This window comes from Dasypus novemcinctus, chromosome 27 (genome assembly GCF_030445035.2).
Source record: "Dasypus novemcinctus isolate mDasNov1 chromosome 27, mDasNov1.1.hap2, whole genome shotgun sequence".
Taxonomy (NCBI): domain Eukaryota; kingdom Metazoa; phylum Chordata; class Mammalia; order Cingulata; family Dasypodidae; genus Dasypus; species Dasypus novemcinctus.
Window position 1 is genome coordinate 941,538 of NC_080699.1, and position 27,154 is coordinate 968,691.

Here is a 27,154-nt window from a genome sequence, read left to right on the forward strand (position 1 = left end):
AAACGACTGCCTTTTAAAATACCACATGATAAGAGCAATAATAAAGGCATACACAAGCCCTCATAAAGCAAGGAGCACCCAATTCTGACATTAGGAATTTGGAAAGCGTCCCAGAGGGGGACAGTTAGGCTGATCCTGAGGTTGGATTCGAGGTTGCAGGAAAAGAGTGGCAGACTGTGAAGGTCAAGGGGCCACCTCACAAGGACAAAGGCCAGAGGGGCAGCAGGCGCAGGGGACTGAGGGAGCTGGGCTTTGGCCGGTCAGCGAGCCTGGACGGGAACCCTAGACGAGGCTGAACTAGAGAGGAGGGGACAGACAGCAGCCGTGTGAGGCCAGGGAAGGACAGGCGCTGAAAGGTGACTACCGAGGGGAAGAGTTTTGTTTGTTTTTGTTCTTTATTATTATTATTGGAGTAATGAAAACACTCTAATATTGATTGAAGTATTGAATGGTAACTTTTGGTACAGTGTGATTATACCGAATGCCACTGACTGACACTGGATGGTTGTATGCGTTATGAACACGTTCCAGTGAAATGGAGTTGAAGAGGGAGATGAGGCTGGGAGGCAGGAGGGGACAAGGGCATTGTGAGCTTACACTGAACGGCCCGCTGAGGAGCCGCTGTGGTTAGATGGCAAAAGGAGGGCCCTGGAGGAGACAGGAGTGGGGGGAGCCAGAGGGGAGCACGCACAGGCAGGAAGACAGCGAGGGCAGAGACGCCAGCCCCTCTCCCGCTCAGGTTTTAAAGAACAGCCTCTTTCAGCGATTCCGGGGGCTTTGTGGCCACACAGGCTCAGGAGACTCGACAGGAAAGTGAAGTGAGAAGCTCCGCTGTCCCCCGATAGCGACTCCAGTTAACACCACTTACCCTCTCATTTACGTGAACGCTTTGTGCGTTTACAGGCCTTTGCGGGCCTTGTTCTGGGAGCTGGGGAGGCAGAGGAGCACAGGACCTCCCCCTTCACGCAGAAGCCTCACTGCAGCGGAAGAAACGTCAGAATAAATCGATCAGTAAACACACACTGTAACCTCAGGAGGAGATGGGCACTGCGAAGGAAAGGGAAGAGGGCAAGGCGGAGGGAGGGGCTTGTGGGCAGGGGGCCGAGGGCGGCTCCTCCAGGTGGGCCAGGCGGCCTTCCCAGAGACAAGCCGGGCCGACCTTCCTGCGGTGGGAACAGCACGTGAGAAGGCCCCGAGGCAGGAGGGGGAACAGCATGTGAGAAGGCCCCGAGGCAGGAGGGGGAACAGCACGCGAGAAGGCCCCGAGGCAGGAGGGGGAACAGCACGTGAGAAGGCCCCGAGGCAGGAGGGGGTCAGCGTGGCGTGTTCACCGCAGAGTGAGAGGCCGGGCAGCTGGAGCGAGCCGGGCTGAGCACAGGGAGAGGAAGGCGGGCGGAGAGACGAGGGAGCAGGCCGGACACGGGGACCAAGAGTGGAAAGGCCTGAGCCGGAGTGAGGACGGGGAGGATCTGGGGGGAAAGAGAAATACCCCGCACGCGAGTGAGGGCGGCAGACCCCTGCTCAGACCCCAGGTTTACAAACGTTGTGGTGAACCTACAGCCGAGGTCCATCCTGGCCCGCTTTGTGTTCATTTTCAAAGTGAAGCAGTGCTGAGAATTTCTCCAGGCTTTCTTATGTATCCATTTCTTTCTTCTCCGTAGAAAGGAATAGACAAGGAATTTTACCTCCTGTTCACAGTCTTTGATGAGAATCTGAGCAGGTACCTTGATGAAAACATTCGGAAGTTTACCTGGCGTCCCCTCAGTGTCGACAAGGAGGACAAAGCGTTTGTGAATTCCAACCGAATGCATGGTATGAAAAATTAGTTTCTCTCCTGTAAAGGAAAGGCTCCATTGGGAAACATTTGAACTATCTTAATTTTGGTTTCTTGGGCATGAGTCATTTCTTGGGTCGTGCTTAAGTTATTTCATTTCTTCAACTTCACAAATGATGGTGAAACCTTACTCTTTCACAGAGATGAGCATGAATGACATTTCTAAAGCACCTCAGCAGGCTTAGATGAAGCAATGCAAAATGTGAGCCAGCAAAGATCACATTACGTCATAAAGGTAGAAAATATCTACAAAAGCCCACCCCTGGGTTCACAATTCAAGTCTGATAACGCAACATGATAATCGCAGATTATCGATAAAAAGCAAAATATCTCTGATCGAGTAGTCTGATAATTTGTTACCCACTAGCCTCGCAGGAGTGTGTGGCCAAGCCCCTGCCTGCCTCGGGCCTTCTCCTGTGCTGCTCCCTTGCTGGAAGGGTCTCCTCCGTGTCTTGTGTGGCTCACGCACTACCTCACGGGTTCTCTGCAAATGTCTCCTGAACAGGCCCCCGAAACAGTCGCTCACGCTCCACTCTGCCCAGAAGGGAATTAAGAGTTTCTAAATTCTCCCTCTCTATTGCTCTCATAGCAGTTGTCACAATAGCAACCCCACCTGGTGAGGAAGGTGGGATTCGAACGCTCTAGCAGACGGTGGAGCAACGAGCAAGAGCCCAGCCCGAGTGCCGGCAGGCGCGTGGCTGCGAGATAGCAGGTGCCCAACTGTTTAAGCCCTGGCATAGTAGCCGTCGACCTACATGGCCTTTTAAAACATTAGGGGAGAATAACAAAACAGTCCTCAAGGCCCCTCCAACCCCACCCCAGACGCGATCAGTAACCCAAGGTTCCAGGCTTCTTGCAGAATCCCACAGCCCTGGAGGCGCCATTCCAGCACGGTCGGTCCCTTTGGACTGATGGATGCACGTAGGTACCGATGGTGCATTTTCAATGTCATCTTCTACAAAAAGTTTCATTGTAACTGAATACTGAATTTGTTTCTGATCTTCTTAGTAGCCAATAAAAAAAGGAAAACTAAGCTAGAAATGAAACATTTCCAAGATGGAAAAGCTAAGTTATAGAAGAAACTTGTCAAAAGAGAAGACTTGACATAGAAAACATTAACCTAATGGACCGTGTCAAACCCAGTCCCATCCTGGCAATGTGAGACTCATTTTCATAGTCTGGAAATGCAGAATGTATCATTTTTAAAGCAAAATTCAAGGAAAATAACATATTTCAATTCAAATTCACATTAATTATAAGTTAAGATCTATCTCCAGTCTTGCTTGCATGGGATGAGGGAAGGAAGAAAGCAATATCAAAGTCCACAGTGCCTACTATCCAGTCAGTGTTTGTTGAATAAATGGATTAATGAATAAGTGATCCAGAAAAAGCCCGTAAAGAAGAGTTCCAAGGCCAGAGAAGATTCTCTCCTAGCAGCCAGGGACTAAGTTCTTAGCTCCCTGATTTACATGGATACCTCCTGAACATTCTATGAAGAAGACTTAGATATAAAAGATTTAGATATAAAACCACTCTATGAAGAAGATTTAGATATAAAAGCAATGTCAAAGGTTTTCTTTGGAAAATGTGGTGTACTTTTCTCTATAACTTGAGATATTCTCAGAAGCCCTAGGGCTTCTTGGAAGTCCTATGAATAATTTCAGATATTAGAGGAAAATTGCCAAGCACCACAGGTTCTGCAGACACGGAATTAGAAAGTAATTTTATTTGACACTGGGATAATAACAGATGGTGATTCATGTGGAAGTGAGAGAGGAGGAGGAAGTAAGGAAGGGAGGAAGGGAGGCATCTACACTCTTCATCCATCGGCAGGACATCGAGTATCAGACTTAGCCGTGCATCTGCCCCGTTCACCGTGACCTTCACCCCAGCGGGTCTAAGTGGGGTTTCTAAATGAGCCTCAAGGCAGCACCCCAGGTGGCCACCATCAACAGATCGGCATGTGCAGAAGATAAAAACTGTGTGCCACTTGGAGAAACAGAGAGCCTTCCTTATCTAAGAGATTTTATTCAAGGTCCCTCCAATTATTTGCTTGGGGCAAGGAAGTAAAAGTGATCATAAGGCAAAAGTCTTCACTCAAGAAAACTGACCTCTTATAAAGTAGCCCCACGCCCTCCACTTAGCTCCATGTCGGCTCCAACATCTGCGTCTCTCACCACCAACATCCAACCAGGCAGGCAAATGCAATGTCAGTCAACTGCAGGTCTTTCGCACAATGCAGGGTCTATGAAGGCGATGGTGGTGGACTTTCTAGGGTCCAGTGCATAGCTACTGACAAGTGAAGGAAGTGAAGGCGTTAAATGAATAGTCACTGAAAAGAGACGTAACTAAGACGCGCAGATAGGAGACCCAGAAGAGACTGATTTTCACATCAGAGTTTTCAGAGAAGAGTTTGAGATATTTGGTGAAGCCCACAGATTTTCAAAAAAGATTTATTTATTTTTATTTCTCTCCGCCCCCCCCCCCCCCCCCCCCCGCCCACAGTTGTCTGCTCTCTGTGTCCATTCACTGTGTGTTCTTCTGTGACTGCTTCTATCCTTATCAGTGGCACTGGGAATCTGTGTTTCTTTTTCTTACATCATCTTATGTTGGCTCTCCATGTGTGCAGCACCATTCTTGGGCAGGCTGTGCCTTCTTTTGTGCTGGGTGACTCTCCTTGGCGTGGGGGACACCCCTGCGTGGCAGGGCACTCCTTGCGCGCGTCAGCACTGCGCGCAGGCCAGTTCCACGCGGGCCAAGGAGGCCCGGGGTTTGAACCACAGACCTCCCATGTGGTAGACGGATGCCCTGTCCATTGGGCCAAGTCCACTTCCCCGATATTTTTAAATGATGCTTTTTATGACCAAAAAAGTCGAGTGTGAAATGAAGGATATCATCACATCCTCAAACAATTTGGTCAGAAAAACTATGCCAAAAAATAGTCTGATGTGTACCTTATGGATTCTTAGAATTAATGCCCTTGCAATTAAATGCCATTAAATGCAACGTTTTGACAAGTTAGCTTGTTTTCATTATTTGCTGTTAATTTTGCTCTCCACCTAAACTGACTCATTGTGTGGCTCTTCCCAGCCCCGTTCACTCTGACACCCGGTTCACACACTTGCCCCCACACGTGCGCTTCACGAGATGGCGCGCTGTCTGCACGTCCGCGGACTTCGCGTGGCTCTGACCGTCTTTTCCTCTCGTCCAGCGGTCAATGGCTACATGTACGGCAGCCTGCCGGGCCTGCGCATGTGCAGGCAGGACAGGGTCTCCTGGCACCTGATGGGCATGGGCACCGACACCGACATGCACGGGGTCTACTTCCAAGGCAACACCGTCCACCTGCGGGGGACGCACCGCGACTCGCTGGCCCTGTTCCCGCACACCGCCACCACCGCCTTCATGCAGCCCGACCGTGCAGGTAACTGCGCCCCCGCCGGGACCTCCGTCCGCTCGGGGCTCCTCCCCAGCACAGACGGGCAGAACCGGGCCCTGCAGAGGGCGTGGGAGAGGCAGGGTCCTGACCAGAATCGGAGACGCCTGATGGACTCCAAGCACGTGGCGCAGGGAGCCCAAGAGAAACGCTGTGGCAGCAGCTGCCTGGCCCCCCTCCACACACCCACGGGGCTGCAGCTGGTTCCCGTCTGCGAACAGCTCACCCCGAGCAAGGGCTCTGTGTCCTCTTTGACTGGGCATCACTCGGGCCGCTGCCCGGGTCACCCCCCTCTAGAGGCCGAAGCCGGCGGCCACGGGGCGCGGGGCCTCAGGGCTCTCTTTCGTACGGCGGGCTGCGTGCTTTCCTCCGAGGGCAAGCTGCGCTGGGTCTAGGGTCCACGGAGGGCCAGGACAGTGCCACCACTGGGTCCCCTCTTGTAGAGCTGCCCGGGCTAACTGGGTGATCAGCCATTTTAAAGATGAGCGCTGCAGAGCCAGGCAGGGCAGCCCACGCCGAGTGCCACGTGAGAAGGCGCCGAGCACGTGCGGGGACATTCAGGGGTCGCAGCCCAGCGCTCTCGCCAGCGTCTATAAAATACCAGCCCGATACCCAAAATGAGCATTTGCCCATCTTGTCTTCCTGGATGAATGTTCAACTTCTTTACTCCCAGCTGGAACCGAGTCTAGATGCCTCTCGGTGCCACCAGGGACACGTCTTTGCTCAGAGCTGGCTGAGGCTGGGCACTCCTTTCCCTTACAAATAAACGAGGCCATGTCCAGCCTCTGTTCATTAGTAATCGATGACGAAACGCCCCAGCCAAGGGACGCCTTGAGCACGTTGCTGTTGTTTTGAAGACATTCAAGTCCTGAGCGGTGAGTGGTTGACAAACAGCCAGTTAGAAAGAGCCACTGCCAGCTAGAGTGCCTGGGGTAGTTTAGCCTGTGGCTGGTCATCCTGGGGCCGTGAGTCTCCGTGGCAATGCTTCCGTTTATGCTGCGTGCTGCCCGTAAATCTGAGGCTGCTTCAGAACGTGGTCCTTCTACCAATTCCTGCTTTTATCTGTGAGCCCAGAGGTGGGCAGAGGAGACTGGAGGCTGCCACGCAGACGTGGGCCCTTCACCCGTGGAGACGAGTCCCTCCACTGCTGGGCGCCCCGAGGAGCTCTGACAGCGGCCGCCTGGGGGACCCTGCTTCAGAGGGGCTCCTTCACAGACACCCTCCCTTGATGGTCCCCAGTAGCACCGGGGCTCTCGGGTGCCCATTGTTCCGGCAGTTTCTACCCGCCCTGAAGGGTGGCTTGGCAATATCCACACAGCGCCGTTAATGAGAGGTGACGAGCAGCGCTAACCACTCACCCCTAAGACCATGAGGGGAGCCGCAGATTAACTGACCCGACGATCTCCTTGGTGTCGTTGGTTTTGTATGGCTTGATGGTGAGTTTACTAAGATGTAGCTACCTGGTGCCAATGCGTCCAGGAAATCCCTTTTTAAAAACTGCACGATTCTCAGCCACACTTGGCTGCTGTATGTAGGGAAATCTACTGGCTGGCTGGTTATTTTTCTCTTTTCCTCTGGCATGGTGTCGACTTACCATCAGAGCTTCCTTTGCCAGAGGCTCCATGAGGTCGTGCACTGGGCCTTAATACTGCCTTCCATGCGTACTGCACTTTACAGTTTACAGAAGCTTCAGGACAAAAGACACGGCTTCATAAATGTGGTCCCATGGGAGCTTTGTCTAGAGTCGTGATCTTACGGGGGCTCGGTTCTTTTCCAGCTGGGATGGGCTCAGGTGTGTGCCAGCACCTTTCCAGGAGCCGGAGTCGCCCGACAGCAGGGGAGAGAACTCATGCCTCGGTGGGGCACTATAGGTTCTCTTTTTCTATTACAAATGAAGTTCAGAGGGTATTTAATTTTTTCAGAAGTAAATATACTCAAAGTAATTTATTCCCCTTGGGACCTGATTTTGAACTACTGTGAAATTGGTGTCTTTAAAGATGCGCCCACTGGTAGCTTAGTCTAGAGTAAAATACAGGTGTGCTGACACGCCCTCCCTCCGCAGGTGTTTTCAGGGTGCGCTGCTCCACGCTGCACCACTCTGACAGGGGCATGGACCAGCTCTATGAGGTGGGCAGCTGCGGCCGCCAGGACTCCCCTCCGCCGCCCCGCAGGGCGATCAGGACCTTCTACATCGCCGCCGAGGAGGTCGAATGGGACTACGCCCCCAACAAAAACTGGGAGTTCCAGAAGCAGCACGAGGACTCGAGAGGCGACAGGTAGCGCCGGGCTGTGCTGGGGGCCCTGCTCGGGGGGCGTGCCGGGGGGGACGGCAGCTCGGGAGGCGTCCTCGGGGCTGTGCTGGGCGAGGGGTGCCGCTCAGGGCCCTGCTTGTGCTTGGGGCTGTGCTCGGGGCTGTGCTCCGGGTCCGCGCTCGGGGGGCCGTGCTGGGGGGACCGTGCTGGGGGGACCGTGCTGGGGGGCGTGCTGGGGGGGTTGTGCTCGGGGGTCCTGCTCGGGTGCCGTGCTCAGGGGCCGCGCTCAGGGGCCCTGCTCGGGGCGTCCTGGGGTCCCGCTGCACCCACAGCTCTGCAGCTTGCTGGTGGCGCGGGCGAGCTGCGTGTCCCTCCTGGGCGGGGCTGCTGTGGGCCTGGGAGTGAGTGAGGGGGCAGCGGTGGGCAGAGGCGACCTCAGTGCTGGGGTCGGGGACCAAAGGGAAGAGGTCTGTGTGTGGATCGGGTGCAGGAGGGCCGGTGTAGACCGAGGAGCTGGGCCAGGGGCAGCCTGGGGACGTGGGACCCGCTGGTTGGGGTCAGGGTCGGGTCCAGGTCGTGGGGTTCCCACTTGGGTCCGCCCCGCGCCCAGGCGGCCGGGGAGCGCGGGGTGGGCAGACCCCGGGGCCTGCGCCTGCGCACGCGGCGGCTCGGGTGGTCCCGTGGGGAGAAGCCCAGCTCCCCCGTTCCTCGTTTCCAGCCCTGGCGCCTGCCCGCGCCCCCTCCTCTCCTCTCACACCTCCCCCGGCTCCTGACACGAACACGCTTGTTGACCCGCTCTAAGGGTCCAGGCTCGCGGGAGAGAACGGGAGGCCAGCGCTCCTCGTGGCTAAGCGGGTGTTTGCTCCGGGCGCGGGCAGCTGGCAGTGGATCGTTATTCACCCTGGCTCGTTGAACCGCGCACCCTCTCCTGCGAAACCCGCGCTGCCAGCCGTCTGCAGGCTGAAGCACGGGGAAAGTACTAAGCAGACCTGGCCTTCCCTAGAACGAGGTCCCTGAAAGGCTGCCTGCCGTGACTAAGTGGCGGTGAGGCAATCGTGTGGCATGTACAAACTTTCTTCACCAACACAGGTGTGTAAGAAACACGGCCTTCCTGAGTTCATGGAATTCAGTTTGATTTCGGTCTAAAGCCCGCCCCGCTCTGCTGGAGTGCTAGAGGGGCAAACAGTGCTGGCAGCGACCAGGCAGGGGTGCGTGGGGCGAGGCCACACCGCGCTCCCACCCTGCCCCCCGCCCAGGTATTGCCCAGAAGTAAATAAAAACAGGGAAATGCAGCCGTGCTCACACGCCCACGTGCAGGATGGAGAAGAGCCCTCCCCACAGCGCGGCCGCAGACCTCCGCAGAGGGCCCGACACCAGCCGCCTGGCTCCCCAGCTGCGGTGCCCTTTGGCCTTTGCCCCAAGGTCGCGGCACACGAGGGATCTGGTTTGCAAACCGCCTCTGGGTGCTGGTTGTCCCTGAGACACCTGTCCCGGGCAGCGCGGGCCCTGAGCCCGGCTTCGGGCCAGGAAACTTTCTCTGGAGCTTTCTAAGAAGGCCTCACTCTCCCAGAAAGGCAGCAGATGGGGCCAGTGCCAGCGAAGGCTCAGGGAAAGGGAATCTGGAACCAGAAATTAAGTTGCTGTAGGAAAATAAAGCCAGTACCCTGACTCGGGGGCTGACGCGCGTGTGATTTGGCTGTGGTGGATCCCCAACGATAACTGGCACCTTGTGTGCGCCGAGCGCTGCGCTGGGGCTTTTGCAACCTTGTCAGATAGGACCCAGCAACCTGCGAGGCCCGGCCGGTCGCCTGTCCCAGATTTCCACAGCAGCCAAGGAAGGTGTGGGAGAGCAAGCGCTTCCCCAGTGCTGCCATGCCTGACGCCGACATGGCGCTTCAGAGAAACCACTCAGCCCTCAGGCGATCCCGTGTGTGATGAATTACCTTCACCCCATTCTGCAGCGGGGAAGCTGGGAAACACGGGGGTGCGTGCAGGGCCTCTGCTCGCAGCTAGCAACACGAGTCGGCTCCTGGGAAGTGAAAGTAGAGGAGTCCTCTTCCCCTGCAGAGCGGCGCCCGGGGGAGGGCTGCGTGCACTGCCAAACGCGTAGGAGGCGCCTCGCGGGCAGCCAGAGCAGGCGAGCTGCTTCCCCACCCGGAGGCCGAGGCCAGGGGCCTGGGCGGACATTGGACGGGTGTCTGGAGCCGGTCTGTGCCTCTGCAGGGCAGCCCAGGTGTGGGCCCAGGTGGAACGCACAGCCCCACCGCAGGAGGGCAGCGAGAGGGCAGGTGGTCAGGGAGCCCCAGGAGGACGTGGCCTGAGCTGGGGGAGGAGCAGGCGTGGAAGAGGAGAGGCCTGGGAGGGCCTGAAGGGGAGGGGGTGGGGTAAGGACCAGCGGCGTGCTCTAACTGGCGGAACGGGCAGTGTGTGGGGCAGTGATGGACCAAGTCGGAGAGGTGGGCAGAGGCAGGTGGTGACGGGCTCGAGCGTCCAGCCGAGGAGCGAGGCAGGGGGACGCGTAGAGTGCGCCGCTTGTGGTCACTCACTGCGGGGAAGGGCAGGTGGCAGGAAGAGCACAGGAGCGATTCCAGGAGCTGAGTGAGCGACGCGGGCAGCTCAGGCACGCAGGACGCTTAGTGGACGGATGCGAGGCACAGGTGCCTGCGAGACGGGAGTGATGGGACTTGGGATGGAGGAGAGATACCCGTGCGTGAATCTACATTCACGTGTGAATGCACACTCGACTCGCACGCACGGGCGTCCTTCAGCGCCTTCAAAGCAGAAGGCAAGTTACAGAAAGATACAGGAAAGAGCCAGGAGGGCTTCAGGGGGTGGGGGCCGTGCGTGTGCGCGCGGACGTGTGCGTGTGTGCGCGTGTGTGAGGCCACTTAGCCCCAGCAGAGAAACGCCTCTGGGGGCCTCTGCCCCAAGCGGGGCTGGAGCCGGGTCCCAGGGCGGCGGGAGCTGTGGGGTCCCACCCCCGTGCCCCCAGCAGCTGCAGCCGTGCCAGGCGGCAGGATCCAGAGCCTTCCGCCCGCCGCCGCGTTGACGTCTGTGCTTCCTGTTTCTAGGCACGGCGATATATTTATGAACCACACGGAGAACTGGATCGGCTCTCAGTACAAGAAGGTGGTCTATAGGGAGTACACGGACGGAGAATTCGGGGAGATAAGGGCGCGCCCCCCCGCAGAGCAGCACCTGGAGCTCCTGGGTAGGCACAGGCTCCCGCTCACCGCCGTGCGCGCCCCGTGGGCCAGGCCGCGAGGGGCAGTGGCCGTGCGCTCAGCAGGTGTGCGCCTTCCCACGTGCCACCTGGGGAGCGAGCCCATGCTCAGCGCAGCAAGTCGGCCCACGACCGCGAGCCCGCGTCGTCTCCAGAGCCAGAAAATTGCCACTCGACGTCTGACAGCAGCAGGCGGTGCCCCAAGGTCCTGCATGGTCCCCATGCGGGGTGGACGTCCCTATGAAGGGAGAGACCCCTTCCGCAAGAAGGCCGAGGGCAGAGGTCTGGTCGAGCTCCGGCCCGGCCTGCTTGCGGCCACGAGCCACTGACACCCCGGGCTGCCTGGGCTGACCCCTGGACCCTTTTCCCTGAGCCCCTGGGCTGCCCTGGGCCCCTCCTGCTCTGCCCACTAGTCTCCACCTGAAGGGCCCAGGGCTGACCCCTAGGAGTTCCTCTCTCACGGCATAGGGCAGGTGCAGGTGGCTGTTGGAAGCCCTCCCCACACTTAAACGGGCAAGGTGACTTACATAGAAACACGGTTTTACACAGAGCTTTTACTAAAGCCAGGCCCCCAGCTGCTGTCTCGGTAGATGATTGGAAGTCCCACCCATCCCCCCCCACACCTCCTACCACTGGCATGTGAGCTGATTTTGTCCCTTCCCAGAAAGCGAGCAATTTCAGGCTTACCAAAGTTTACACAAGTGAAAGTGAAGTCACCAGGAATGACTTTCCCGGGGGTTACTTCCCGCAGTGGTAACAATGTAAACTGACGGTGTTTCAGTGTATGCACTTCTCACTCACTGTCTTAACTGATGCTACAATAACGCTGTGAGAGAGGCGCGATGATTAACCCATTCACAGCGAGGAAGTTAGCAAAGCCCCTCCAGTAAGTGAGGGGCAAAACTGGACCCCGCGGGGCCGGCTGCCGAGCAGCACATGTGACTGCGACCCCGGGCGCTCTCCGGAAGAAGCGCGTGCGAGGCGCTAGCCTTCATGTTGCATTTTATTCTGGCAAATGCTCGGTTTAATCGGAAGCACGACGGTAATGCAGACAGGCTGCGTTTTGCCGTAGGTCCCATGATTCACGCCGAGGTGGGCGACTCCGTGCGCATCGTATTCAAGAACAAAGCCAAGCGGCCCTTCTCCATCGTGGCCCAGGGCGTGGAGGACGCCGACAGCGGGAAGCGCCTGCAGGTGCCCGTCACAAAGCCAGGTAAGCGCGCACAGGCTGCGCCGGCCTGGGGGGACGCTGGACTCAGCCTGCCCTCTCTGGGAGGGGCCTCGGAGGTGTGGGCGTGGCACTGGTGTGTCCCAGACTTCACCCCGCACCCCAACAGCCTGCGCCCTGGCCATCGCCCACTCACCCCAACAGCCTGCGCCCCAGCCATCGCCCCTCACCCCAACAGCCTGCACCCCAGGCATCCCCCTCACCCCAACAGCCTGCGCCCCAGCCATCACCCCTCACCCCAACAGCCTGTGCCCCAGCCATCACCCCTCACCCCAACAGCCTGCACCCCAGCCTTCATCCCACACCCTAACAGCCTGCACTCCAGCCATCACCAGTCACCCCAACAGCCTGTGCCCCAGCCATTGCCCCTCACCCCAACAGCCTGCGCCCCGGCCATCACCCCGCACCCTAACAGCCTGCGCCCCGGCCATCGCCCGGTCACCCCAACAGGCTGCGCCCCGGCCATCGCCCCTCACCCCAACGGCCTGCGCCCCGGCCATCGCCCCTCACCCCAACAGCCTGCGCCCCGGCCATCGCCCCTCACCCCAACGGCCTGCGCCCCAGGCATCGCCCCTCACCCCAACAGCCTGCGCCCCAGGCATCGCCCCTCACCCCAACAGCCTATCCCCAGCCATCGCCCCTCACCCCAACGGCCTGCGCCCCGGCCATCGCCCCTCACCCCAACAGCCTGCGCCCCAGCCATCACCCGGTCACCCCAACAGCCTGTGCCCCGGCCATCACCCCTCACCCCAACAACCTGTGCCCCAGGCATCGCCCCTCACCCCAACAGCCTGCGCCCCAGGCATCGCCCCTCACCCCAACAGCCTGCGCCCCGGCCATCACCCCTCACCCCAACAACCTGTGCCCCAGGCATCGCCCCTCACCCCAACAACCTGTGCCCCAGGCATCGCCCCTCACCCCAACAGCCTGTGCCCCAGCCATCACCCCTCACCCCAACAGCCTGCGCCCCAGTCATCACCGGTCATCCCAACAGCCTGTGCCCCGGCCATCGCCCCTTACCCCAACAGCCTGTGCCCCAGCCATCGCCCCTCACCCCAACAGCCTGCACCCCAGTCATCACTGGTCATCCCAACAGCCAGCGCCCCAGCCATCGCCCCTCACCCCAACAGCCTGTGCCCCAGGCATCGCCCCTCACCGCAACGGCCTGTGCCCCAGGCATCACCCATCACCCCAACAGCCTGCGCCCCAGCCATCGCCCCTCACCCCAATGACCTGTGCCCCGGCCATCACCCCTCACCCCAACGGCCTGCGCCCCAGGCATCGCCCCTCACCCCAACAGCCTGCGCCCCAGGCATCGCCCCTCACCCCAACAGCCAGCGCCCCAGCCATCACCCCTCACCCCAACAGCCTGCGCCCCAGCCATCGCCCCTCACCCCAACGGCCTGTGCCCCAGCTATCACCCCTCACCCCAACAACCTGTGCCCCAGGCATCGCCCCTCACCCCAACGGCCTGTGTCCCAGTCATCACCCGGTCACCCCAACAGCCTGTCCCAACCTTCACCCCTCACCCCAACAGCATGTATTCCAACCATAACCTGGTCACCCCAATAGCAGAGTATTATTGATCCAATGACTGAGTGTTTGTGGAGTCTCTAGGGCTCCGTTAGGGTCCTGAAAGCAGGGTTCTTAACCTTTTTTGTTCCATGAAACCTTTTGCCAGTCAGGTGAAAACCACAGAATACTACTGTAATTTACGCATACATTCATAAGTGAAGGAAATGCTAGACTTCAGTTAGAGGTCAGAGAAAATAAAGGTAATAAGTTGATTTTTTTTCAATTTAAGCTCGCAGACCCCCTGAAATCTTTCCCAAGGGGTTAAGAACACCTGCCTTACAAGGTAGTGAGACGTAAGAGCCGGCACGTACTGAGTGTCCTAGTGGTTGTGCCTTACATTAAAAAACCTCATTTTATCTTTGCAATGACCCAGTGAGGAAAACACTAGCATTTCATCCAATCTGAAACCACTGACTATAATATATGCCATTATTTTATCTGTTAGTAAACAAGGAAAACCATGTTTCCAATTAAATGTTGATATTCCACTGATTGAAAGATGCACCTGGTTTCAAATATGTTAAAATGTGACAAAACGTGCCTCTCCAGGCGGCAGCACATGGTGCTGCGTCCACTTGCCAGAAGGCCACACCAAGGCACCAGCGTCCCTCGCCAACGGTGGAACCACCTTCCTTTGACGCCAGAAGCTGAGCTTTAACCCCGTTTTCTCTCAGGAGGCTTAGTGTGGGGGAGGGGAGGTGCATTCCAGTGTCGAGTAGATTCCACGTGGCGACGCTCTACGTGGCGAAGGACTTGCGAGTTCCCGGGAGTGTTAAACGGTTTTCAGGGAGGGAGACTCCACGAGGTCTGATCGATGAGGAGCAACTGGGGAAGCGTGATTCGGGGAAGCTTTTAAAGGAGGCAGAACTCCAGCTGGTTTAAGACGCACTGACAGACGGAAGCGCTCCGACCCCCGCGGCCTCGCACAGCAGGTGCCCAGCAGGTGCGCAGCCGAGGTGGCGAAAGACTGCCAGGAGCCGCTGCTGCCTACGGCTTTGACACTACAGCAACTCTGGATGGAATTACAGAGGAGTTATATTCCATTGCTCCTCTACGTATAGTACCATCATGGTAGGTAACACTATAGTAATTACATTAAAGGTTGTATAAACATATATATTTTTTAAAGTGCTTAAAAGGAAGAGAAGAAAGCAATCTAATGCATCAGCAGAATAAGTTAGCCAGGTGCCGATACAAAGCTGTGGTTGGGGAAGGAAAATCTTCATGGGCCACTGCTCGACTTCTCCCACCACTCCCAGCCCGGTACCAGACGCCTGTGCTGCTTCATGAAAACTCTCATGAGGGAAGCGGATGTGGCTCAAGGAATTGGGCTCCCGTCTACCTTATGGGAGGCCCCGGGTTCGATTCCCAGGGCCTCCTGGCGAAGGTGAGCTGGTCTGCACTGTGGAGAGCTGACAGCTTGTGCTGCGGAGAGCTGAGCTGATGCAGAAGGATGACGCAACAAAGGGGGACACGGAGGAGACAGACACAGCAGTGAGGATGCTGGGGCTCGAGATTGGGTGCCTCTGACCCACATCAGAGGTCCCAGGATTGGTGCCTCCTAAAGAGAAGACAAGCAGACACAGAAGAACATGCAGCAAACAGACACAGCAGCCAACAAGCACAGGCAGCATGGAGGGGTAATAAAGGAAATAAAAATAAAATAAACCTTAAAAAAGAAAAAGAAAGAACAACCTTATGAGCATCCAAATGTCTATCTACAAGGAAACGTTAAGTGGGTTTCGAAATATCCTTACAGCAGAAGCTTATGCAGTCCTTAAACGATATTGATAACAGTTTTAATGACTTGGGAAAGACTTATGGTTATCTCTTGGATAACCACTGAGTGGCAATTAGGGTGATATTCTTTCCTGCGTCACATTTTTTGTGCTTTCTATATTTTCTACAGTGGATGTGTCTTGCTTTGAAAAAAGGGAAAAATGGTTTAAAAGGGGGCCAGAAAAAGGAGAAAAGCTGCTAAAATTATCCTTTTTGATGATTGAAAACTCCAGAGGGAGGAACGGAGGCACGAACTGCCTTCAGAGGGGGCTCTGGTAGGACTGGGCAGGCTGGGGTGCCCCCCCTCCCCGTGTCCGACAGTGGGGCGCCTCCGTGCGCCTTCCGGGAGACCTTGCCGGGCGCGCTGCGGGCAGGACGGGGCGTTTCTCATGCTAGAACGCAGAGGCAAGACTCGCCACGAGGCTTGGGGAGCCCAGAGTGGAGGGTGGCCAGGAGCTGCCTTTGGGCAGGATGTTCGAGAGCGCCGGGGAAGAAAAGTAATCTGAGCACGAGGAGGGCAAATGAGAGCCACGCCTGTCCCCTGTCAGTTTTGTTTTTATTAAGTCGCTCTGCAGGAAACACTTGTGTTCACAGCTGTGTTGGCTGCTGGGGTGAACGATGGATTGTCCGACTTCAAAAGCACCACTGCTGTGGCCATGTACTTTTAAGAAGCTGAATCTCAGCTGCGAATCCTGCAATTAACACCACGTGGAGGCTTTAATGCAATTCCATGGAAACTAGAGCAAAGGCCTAGCGCCAGCCGACTGACGTATTGGCAGAAAGGGAGCAGAGCTGTAGAGAAGCGTGACTTCGGTCTTGCTTTGTGACTCACGTACTCAGCTGGAGGTTGTCCTGGTGGGGTGGGGATGGGACACAGATGGCGTAAAATGAGCTAATGATTTAACAGTGGCTTTTACTGGGGACTTTACAACATGCTTATCTTGCTCATCTGTAGGCAGCCGTGGGTGCAGTCCGTGCCAGGCTCGAGTCAGCTGCCTGCTCTTGTAATAGCGTATATAATGACCAACACTCACTGAGACACAACCCCGGGACTTTAATTTCATTGTTTCGCTTAATCTTCTCAACACCTGAAATCTAGGGTGACTAACGCACTTCCCACATAAGGAAGCTAAAGGTCAGTGGCTGCCACTGGCTTGTCAGATGTTGGGTAACTAACTGATTGTGAAGGCTCTGGTTCGCTCTGGCTCTAGCTGGAGGCCCCTTGCCTGTGTGTTGGAATCACCCTGGGCCCAGGGCCCACGTGCTCTGATTTCAGGTCTGGACGTGCCCCAAGCAGAGGGGCTGCAGGCTGGGGAGGGCAGCCCAGGAGGGAGGTGGAAAAGTGGGGAGAAAGAGCAGCGAGCTCTACCACACATCCATATCAGCTGGCATAGAAAAGGGCAAACTGGAGGGAAGGCTGGAGACCGAAATGCGGAATCTGCCCTTTTGCAGCTGTAGAAAGTCGAGGCGTGAGCTGAATGGGCATTTCTAATGAGGGGGTAATTCTCTCCATCAGGGACCGAGAACCAAAACCTATCAAGACCTATTTGAATTTCTTCAGGTAAATCACCTGGGACAGAGGTAACACTGTAAACTCTACGTCCTCCTTTTTTTCAGGTGAAATAAAGACCTACAGATGGAACATCCCCAAAAGGTCAGGCCCGGGACCCTCCGACCCGGATTGCATCCCCTGGGTCTACTACTCCACAGCCAACTTCGTGAAGGTGAGGGGCGGAGAAGAGGGAGCGCGGCCACAGCCCAGGCGGGTGCTGGGGAGGGGAGGGCCTGCGCTGGGTGCTGGCTTGATTTGCTGTGACAGCAGTGCGGCTGCAAAGCCAAAAATATCTATACCTATCCCTTTGCAGAAAAAGCTTGCTGACCCTCGGTTTAAAGCACGTGGGGCAAAAAAAACAAAACCCCAATGTTTCAATTACAAAATTCAGAGCTCACACGGTAGTTTGTAGTAAAAGAAGGATATGTAAACAGATAACAATGAAATAAAACCTATATTTTAACGTAATCGTTCACTGTGGTTTTGGATGTATGAAATCTTTTAATTTTAATGATGTTACCACCACTACCGGGCTCAGGAAAGGAAAGCACATCTACCGATAGTAACTGAAGCTATGAAACAATTTGATAATAGAACTAAGCAAACCTCACTTAGAAATAAGAGGCAGAAGATTCTATACTGAAGTTGAGTTAGGTGTGCATGTGGAAAACATCTGCAATCATTAGTAATGTGTCATGAACCAAAGTCCAAGCTAAAGTCATATCTGATATAAAATGTAAGCACTGGCTACTATAAAAAAAGGATTATCTCAAACTTCATTTTAGATATGAGTGTCCTTGAGTTACACTAGACAGTGCTAGAGTTCAGAAGATAGATGCAAGACACTTGAAAAAATAAACTTAAAAAGACTACAGCTTGGAAATATGGAAAACATTTATTTGTTTATTCATTCACTCAGCTCAACAAATATTTATTGAGCACTTTTGATTTTCAAATGACTCTACGTACTGTGAGGGTTGCAAGTATTCCTGTCTTGAAGGAACTTAGAACTTTGTGGGAAAATAAAACGTGTCAAAAGGCGTAGGGCTCTGAATCCGGTGAGCTGCCCAGGAGGGGGGTGCCCACATTCCTGGGGGGGCGGTGGAAAGAGCCCAGAGGCGGGAGAGGAGTCAGGTGCCGTGGGAGCTGGTGCCCGGCCCCGAGTCAGGCTGCGTCAGGGGAGCCGGGCGGGGTGGCGCTGCAGGCTCACTGCGGAAGTAGGTGGTCATGGAGGCCATGGAAAATCACAAAGACCTCTAAACATGGACATGACGAGGTTAATCTGGCCGTGGTCAGCAGGATGGGCTGGAGGTGGGGACCAGGGAGGCACCAGCTTCCAGTGTGGGGCGAGGAATTCAGCTCCCGAGCTTGGCGGCAGGAGCAGTGCGCCAGTTGAGTGCCTGCCTCACGCACAGGACGTCACAGGTTCAATCCCTGGTGACTCCTAAAACAAAAAAAAAACCCAAACAAAAGATCCTGTGCTAAAATGGGGGCAGCCAGAACGGAAAGGAAGTCAGAATGCACAGCACTGCGAAAGAAAAAAAGGCTTTACAGCTAACTGGAGAGAGGTGGTGAAGGACTGAAACTCTGAAACGTTGAAATTGAGTTTTCTGACCCAAGTGACGTGGGCTATGATAGCGCTATTAATGGAAACAGAAAATTTAGGAGGAAATGAAAGGAATAATAAATTCCATTTCAGGCACGCTCAGTAGATCGAGTTGTTATAGGACGCACACCCAGGTTGAATATCCAAGTAGGCAACTGGAAACGTGGGAATTTCCCGAGAGAGGGCTCAGGGCTCAAGCCTTGCCCTGAAGGCCATCCGTGGCCATCTGTGTCCCCTCTTCCTTACTAACAACCCATGTGCTTTTCTCATAGAAAGGGGGTGTGTAAACATAATCAGGGAAATAGAAACAAGCACTCATCTATTTGACAGATGTTTACTGGCCCCCTCTGTGTACTGGACACGTTCTAGGCGCTGGAGACTCGGGTGAAGAGGACACAGCCCAGCCCACCGAGCTCGCCTGTGCTAAGTCGTTAGGCACACTCGTAAAGTTTCAAGGTCGCCCTGACTTTTCATGGTTTCTTAGTACTTATCGTCACAGTCTACAGTCAATAGCTCTTACCATGACGTTCCTACAAGCACTTGATCTGCCTTGCTAAGTTATTCAAAGGTTCTTCTAATTCTTTTCTTTTTCTTTCAGGATACATACAGTGGTTTGATAGGTCCTCTGATTACATGCAGAGAAGGAGTGTTGAATGAAAGGGGAAGACGACGCGACGTGGATTATGAATTTGCTCTCTTGTTTTTGATATTTAATGAGAATGAATCCTGGTACCTGGATGACAATATTAAGAAGTATCTCAACAAAGATCCACGAGATTTTAAGCACACTGATGATTTTGAGGAGAGCAACAAAATGCATGGTACAGCAGGGGTTTCTCATGAAGGTCATGCTGAGACGAGCTCAGAGAGCTCCCTGTAACTGCAGAGGCCCCAGTCTCCTTGGACGAGCCTTTCCCCATAGGCTGAATGGAAGGGGTCCTCTGACGTTTTCCTTCAGAGTGACCGGGCAGCAAGGTCCCTGAGCATTGGGACTGTTTGAGGACCTCTTCCTCTGAAGGCTGAGATCAAAATACTAGAAGACTCTGAAGACATTTTAAAAAATGAATTATCATTTAGTGGCATATTTTTATAATAGACCATAACTTCTATTTGGTCACATTTAAGGTCCTGGTTTAAATGTCTCCAGGACAGGAGACACCATCACCAAGTTTCTATTTTAATGAGTCTGTGTTTTTCAATCCGTATAATTTAAGGTGTTTTTTTTTCTGGTAACACGTTCTAATTGACACATCCACACTCTCTCACCAAGACCTCCTTTGACCAAGAGTGTGCAGGAAGACCGACCTTGCCCAAGGTCATAAAGTAGTTAATCATTAGAGTACAACATTGCTGCTTGATTTCCAGTTAACTACTCTCTCCCTCTCCCAAAAGTTTGTTAGTATGCTGTGCTTTCAATGAATGTCACTTTTGACATTGTCACGTGGCTGCACTGTGACACACAGAATTAAAGGACAGTGGACAGAGTTGCTACCGTGTAAACCAAACCTTGCTTTCCTCCCTGTTGGTTTTGGGGTCCAGCCCAGGGCAGCTTGCCTTCCTTTGGAGGTTCAGTGAGGCCTAGGAACGTGTCCTGTGCTCAGGCAGCGAGCTGTTGAGGAAAGAGCCCCTGGCTCCCTCAGGTCTGACTGGTGGGTGCCTGCGCAGGCGCCCTCGTCCACTCGCGCCGGCCGGGACTTGGCCTGGCTCCGAGCACCCCAACCTGGATCACGTCATCGGGAGAGACGCTGCCCCAGCAAGCACCACCCAGCGGGCCACTCACAGAAATACACTCAGTCACTTCTCTGGCTCTTTTGGAGTAAAGATTTCTTAGTCATCTGAATTTTGGGTCTAGACTGGTTGGAACGGTGGTAAATGTGAGTGAGCTAGTCATACATTTATCAGGCTGATAAAAATATCGGTGACCGAAAGATGTTCTTGCACCATTTCTAAAACCAGAGCCCGTCATGACTGTCTTGTCACTTCACTTTTACCTTCTTAGCTATTAACGGGAAGATCTTTGGGAATCTCGATGGCCTCATAATGAATGAAGACTCAATGACAAACTGGTACTTGCTGGGGATCGGAAGTGAGGTGGACATCCACACCGTGCATTTCCACGCTGAGAGCTTTCTTTTCAGAGTAAGTACAAGGAAAATGCTTTGACCTCCTGAACTGTGGACTTCCCCGTGGGTTAGGGGCGGCGGTTCATCGCAGAGTGGAACCAAGGGATGCGGGCCCCTTCCCCTGGCAGGTGTGTCTTACTCTCCACATGCATCTGCTGTAAGACCTCTCTGAGCCTCAGGAGAGAGTTTTCGTTTATGAGGACACCCTGAATTCTGGACTCGAAAGCAGGCCGAGTATTTGGTCCCCTTTACCTTTCTCCTCCCCCTGCCCCCACTTTCTTATCTGGGTGAGTAACAAACAATGTAGCTCTGAGCCGTGAAGATGCTTCTAGCTCGGCTGGGGCTGGGGGACTTAGTCTGGACGTGCTGACCTTCTGCCTCTGGCATCCAGCCGCCCGGTGCGGGCTGTGCTGCTGCCCGCTGTGCACCTGCGGACAGCTGAAGAAGGCCGCGGGGCCCCAGACCTGCCGAGCCAGATGCTGACGGACGGCCCAGGCGCTCTGTCCGTGCACGCTGTCAGTGCCAGCCGCCAAGGAGGGCAGAGCTGGGGCGGACCCTGCGCCGGCCCTTCTCCCGCTCTGAAGGGATACACTAACTTAAGTGAATCTGTAATATCCTCTTCCCTCTGTGTTTATTCAACATCAGTGCCCGCAGAGTTGCACATTTTAAATGGCCACGCTTTTTTCAGAATATGGCTTTTCCAAATCACATTTACAAAGTCATATTCAAACTTATAAAATTCAATAAAATTCATAAAATTATTAAAAAGTGTATGTATATACATATACACCCTTTTAAAAATTAAGGTATAATTTACAGAGTAAAATTCACTCAATATAGTGTACAGTTCTGCGAGTTTTGACAAACTCATACAGTGTTATACCAACATCAAATAATAGAATATTCCCATTAGCCCCCAAATTTTCCTGTGCCTAGTTCAGGAGGAAGTAGTCACCTACTTCCTCAACGCTGAGCCCCTGGCAACCACTGATATCTTCTCTACATATACAGTTTTGCCTTTTCTTGAGTGTCATATAAATAGAAACATACAGTAGACCCATTTTGACTCTGGCTTGTTTCACTTAGTATAAGGCATTTGGATTTCATCCAGGCTGTTGTGTGTATCAGTAACTTGTTCCATTCGATTGTCCACTGGTATTCCATTGTACGGGTATACTGCAGTTTGTTTATCCATTCCTCCATTGAGGGGCATTTGGGTTGCTTCCAGGTTTGGACTATTACAATAAAGTGACTATAAACATTTGAGTACATGTGCTTTGTGTGCACATAAGTTTTCATCTATTTTGAGAAAATACTTAAGAGTGGGATTGCTGGGACACGTGGTAAGTGTATATTTAACTTTTTAAGAAACTGTTTTTCAAAGAGGAAATACCATTCTGCATTCCTACCAGAAATGTATGAGTTTTTATTTAATTTTTTAGCCATTCATTCTACTAAGTGTGTAGTCACTTCTCGTTTTTTAGTTGCATTTTATTAATGACTAGTGATACTGAGCATCTTTTCATGTGCTTATTTACTCCCTGCCATCTGTACATCTTCTCTGGTGAAGTGTCAAAGTTTTATGCCCATTTTATTTACATTAACTATCCAAAAATATAGACTTATAATTTCTCTGTGTTTGCATTTTAGTAGCTGTAGAAAGTAAGAAGTGGAGTTACATACCAAACAATAAACCACAATAGTGCCGGCATTTATAACTGCCCAAATGGCTGCCCTTACCACCAGCCTTTATTTATTTACGTGGTTTGACCCAGTGGCTGGCGTCCCTTCCCTTCAGGCTGAAGAACTCCGTTTAGCATCACTGTAGGGCACGGCGGTGGCGACAAACTCCCTCAGTTTTTGTTTATCTGAGAAAGTCTTAATCTTGCCCTCATTTTTGAAAGAAAGTCTCACCAGTTCTATAATTCTTGCCTGGGAGTTGTTTCTTTCAAGACTTTAGGTGTTTTATCCCACAGCTTTTTTGCCTCTGTGGTTTCTGATGAGAAATCAGCCCTCAGTATTACTGGGACTCCCTTGTATGTAACACTTTGCTTTTCTCTTGCAGCTTTCAGAACTCTCTCCTCCACCTTCATGTATGATAACGTGATCAATATATGATGGTTTGGTGTTCTCTGAGCTTCATAGATGTGCATATTTATGTCTTTTGCTAAATTTGGCCATTTTTGAATGATTGGTAGAATTCAATTGTGAAGCCATCTGGTCATAGGCTTTTCCTCTTTGGAGGTTTTTTTTTTTTAGTTTGTATATTTTTAATCATGTGGAAGTGAAATCATACAGTTTGTATACAATTTTGTCTGACTTCTTTCACATAAGTTTATATGTGTGAGATTCCTCCATCTTTGGAGGTTTTTGATGACTGTTTAAATCTCTTTACTTATGATTGGTTTTTCCAGGTCTTATTTTTTTTCTAGGGTCTGTGTAGATTGTGTGTATCTAGGAATTTGTCCATCTCATCTACATTGTCTAGCTTTTTGGCCTACAGTTTTCATAGTATCCTCTTATGAGCTCTTATTTCTGTGGGGTCAGTGGTAATGTCCCCCTCATTTCTCATTTTTAAAATTTGCATATTCTCTGCATTTTCTTTGTCAGTCTAGCTAAGGGTTTGTTGATTTTGTTGATCTCAAAGAACCAATTTTTGGTTTTGTTGATTCTATTGTTTTTTTTGTTCTTGATTTTATTTATTTCTGCTCTGATCTTTACTATTAATTTCCTTCTGCTCAGTTTGGGATTTGTTTGCTGTTTTTTCTCTAGTTCCTCCAGGTGTGCAGTTAGAGCTTCAGCTTGAGCTCTTGGTTTGGGATTAGTTTGCTCTTCTTTGTCTAGTTCTTCCAGTTGTGCAGTTAGAGCTTCCATTTTAGCTCTTTTTTTTTTTTAATATAAGCATTGAAGGCTATAAATTTCACTCTCAGCACCACCTTTGCTTTATCCCATAAGTTGTTTGTTTTTTTTAAAATTTCCCCCGCCAGGATGGCTCTCTCATCTCTTTGCTCATTGTTTTTGCTCGTTGTTTGCCCATTGTCTGTCTGTTTACTCTTTAGGAGGCATCAGAACTGAACCTGGGATGTCCCATGTGGGAGGTGGGCACCAACTGCTTGATCTACATCTTCTCCTTGATCGTTTTGTTTGTTTTTGCTCAATGTGTGCTCAATGTCTTGCTCTCTGCTTGTTGTTTCTGCTCAAAGTCTGCTTGTTGTTTTTTCTCAATGTCTGCTTATTGTCTGTCTGCTTTAGGAGGCACTGGGAACTGAACCTGGGATCTCCCATGTGGGAGGCAGGTGCCCAACTGCCTAAGTCACATCTGCTCTTCTGTATCCCATAAGTTTTGATATGTTGTATATTCATTTTCATTCATCTCAAGATATTCACTGAATTTTATTGCAATTTCTTCTTTGACCCACTGATTGAGCGTGCTGTTTAATGTCCATATTTTTATGAATTTTCCCTTTTTTCCATCCATCATTCATTTCCAGCTTCATTTCGTTATGATTAGAGAAAGTGTTTTATATAATTTCAATCTTTTAAAATTTATTGAGTCTTGTCTTATGTCCCAACAAATATATGGTCTATCCTGGAGGAGGATCCAGGAGCACTTGAAAAGAACGTATATTCTGTAATTTTGGTTTGCAAAGCTCTATTAGATTTGTTAGGTCTAATTCATTTATTTATCATAATAGTCAAGCTCTCTGTTTATACTCTGTCCGGATGTTTTATCTAACATGGAGAGTGATGTATTGAAGTCTCTAACTATTATTGTAGAGACATACATTTCTCCCTTCAGCTTTGCCAGTGTATCTTGGGGCAGTCTCATGTATCTTGGGGCACTCAAGTTAGGAGCATAAATATTTAGTATGGTTATTTCTTCTTGGCAACTTGCCCCTTTTATTGATATATAATGACCTTCTTCATCCCTTATAACAATTTCAGGCTTAAAATCTCTTCTGTCCGATATTAGTATTGCTAATCCAGCTCTTTTTTTATTACTATTCGCATGGACTATCTCTTTCCAACCTCTCAGTTTTAACTGTTTTGTGTCCTTACATCTGAGTTGAGTCTCTTGTAGACAGCATATAGATGGCTTATATTTTTTTATCCATCCTGTCAGTGTATGTCTTTTGATTGGGGAGTTCAAGCCATTAACGCTCAGTGTTACTCCATGCTATTAAGTAAGTAAAGGGGTTACTTACGTCGTCCATTTGGTCCTTTGGTTTTCTGTTGTCACATTTTACTGTTGTCTGTCTTTTTACCCTTTATTTACCCTTAGTAATAATCTCCATTTCTACACTGTTCTTTAAGTCTCTCAACCTTCTTTTTTCCTTTCAGGCCGTGGCACTCCCCTTAGTATTCCTTGTAATTTTGCTTTTTTGGTAACATACTCTATCAGTTTTTGTTTGTCTGTGAAGACTTTGAACTAACCCTCATTTCTGAAGGACAGGACCATTTTTGAGGACTCAGAGCTCTTGGCTGGCAGTTTTTCTCTTTCAGTACCTTAAATACATCATATCACTTTCTTCTATCCTCCATGGTTTCTGGAGAGAGGTCGGCACTTAATCTTATTGAGATTCCCTTGCATGTGATTCTTTGCTTTTCTCTTGCTGCTTTCAGAATCCTTTCCTTATCTCTGATATTTGTCATTCTGAATATGATGTTGTTGGAGTCATGGACCCGAAGGGTATCAGGAATGAAAGACAAAGAGACATTGGGATCAGGGGATCTGAGAGCATTGAAGCTTCAAGCTCATCAGACAAGTTTATTAATCTCAGGGGCTTCTTTATATACCCCAAGCAATCGTGAGAACCAGCAACTAGCCTAGCTAACTATTCCTATTACCTCAACCTGTGTAACACAGTGGATCAAAATCTACGATTATAATGCCAAGTACAAAATTTCAATCTTCTATTGTTGAGAAAGCATACCCATAAATCTTGTAGCCCAGGTTATCCCATTCTACCTAGTCCTCATTCCACCTGCATGTACACATCTCCTTGCTAGATTTATGACCTGCACGTATAGCTATGGAGACAGCATGATTCGGTGGTCAAGGAAGTAACTTGCTTCCATGGAAACAACATGCCTTTGTTTCCCATATGATGTCTCAGGGTAGGTCTATTCAGATTATTCTGTTTGGGGTACACTGTTCTTCTTGGATATTGGTATTCTTGTCTTTCATAAGGGTTGGGAAGTTTTTGGTCATTATTTTCTCAAATATTCTTTCTGCCCCTTTTACATGCTTATCTCCTTTTTGGACACTGATAATGCATATGATTTTGAGTTTCATGTTGTCATTCAATTCCCTGAGACCCTGTTTCATTTTTTCCATTCTCTTCTCCTATTTTTTCCAGTTTGGATATTCTGTCTTCAAAATCACTAATTCTGTCTTCAAGCAAATCAAATCTCTTCTGTGACTCTAATATATTTTTAATCTCATCCATCTTATCTTTCATTCCCAAAAGGTCTGCTATTTTTCTTTACAGGCTTGTAAATTGTTCTTTATGCTCACCCAGTGTCTTCTTAATATCCTTTGTCTTTTAAATCATATTTTCTTTCAATTCTTTGAATTGATTTAATAGAGTTGAATGATTATCATTGATTGTCTTAAATCCTGTGTCTCTTCTGAATATTTGTTTGTTCCTTTTCTGGGCCATCTCTTCCTGTTTCCTAGTATGGTTTTTAAAAATTTATTCTGAATACAAATCCTTTATCAGTTATGTGATCTGCAAATATTTTCACCCTGTCTTTGCCTTATATTTTCATTCTCTTAACAATATCTTTCCAAGAGAGAAGTTCTTAATTTTGATGAAGTCCAATTTATCATTTTTTCTTTTATGGATCATGCTTTTGGTGTCATAAAAATCTTTGTGCTAAGTAAAGGTCACAAAGACTTTCTATGTTTTTTCTAGAAATATCATTTTAGATTTTATATCTAGATCTCTGATCCATTTTCAGTTAATTTTCATATGTAGTTCAAGGCACAGATTGAGGTTCATTTTTAGCATCTGGATGTCCAATTGTTCCCTCACCTTCATTGAAAAGACTATACTTTCTCCCACTTAATTGCCATTGCACTTTGTCAAAATCAATTGACCGTGTGTGTGGTTCTATGTCTGGACTCTCACTGATCTACATGTCTGTCCTTTCTTGAATACCACTCTCTCTCTCTCTCTTTTTTTTTTAGAATTTAGAGTTAGTTGCTGCTCTTTCTCTCTCTAAGATTTATTTATTTATTTCACTTTCCCCCTCCTCTTCCCCCACCCTGCTGTTTTTGCTGTCTGTATCTATTTGCTGTGCCATCTTCTGTATCTATCTCTCTTTTTGATCTTCTCTTCTCATTTTTTCTTCACTAGGATTCACCAGGATTTGAACCTGGGGACCTCTGATGTGGAGAGAGGTTCCCTGTCAGCTGCACCACCTCAGTTCCTCATTTCTGCTGTGCTTTGCCTTGACTCTCCCCTTCATCTCTCTTTTGTTGTGTCATCATCTTGCTGTGTGACTCACTTGTGTGGCTACTGGCTCACCGCATGGGCACTC

The 27,154-nt window shown here is 51.1% G+C and overlaps 1 protein-coding gene across 5 annotated transcripts in view; it reads left to right on the top strand.

Annotated features, from left to right (window-relative positions):
* Positions 1–27,154, top strand: part of HEPHL1 (hephaestin like 1) — an 83,507-nt gene that overhangs the window by 50,936 nt on the left and 5,417 nt on the right. For 4 of the 5 annotated variants that reach the window (XM_071212304.1, XM_058289359.1, XM_071212302.1 and 1 more), the window contains exons 10-17: positions 1,662–1,812; positions 5,046–5,258; positions 7,333–7,546; positions 10,594–10,733; positions 11,818–11,958; positions 16,945–17,051; positions 19,084–19,306; positions 20,485–20,624. In XM_071212304.1, coding sequence (XP_071068405.1) covers positions 1,662–1,812; positions 5,046–5,258; positions 7,333–7,546; positions 10,594–10,733; positions 11,818–11,958; positions 16,945–17,051; positions 19,084–19,306; positions 20,485–20,624 — 1,329 coding nt within the window. Of the gene's footprint in view, positions 1–1,661; positions 1,813–5,045; positions 5,259–7,332; positions 7,547–10,593; positions 10,734–11,817; positions 11,959–16,944; positions 17,052–19,083; positions 20,360–20,484; positions 20,625–27,154 lie in introns of all 5 variants that reach the window. The other variant, XR_011647607.1, reaches the window with a different exon arrangement.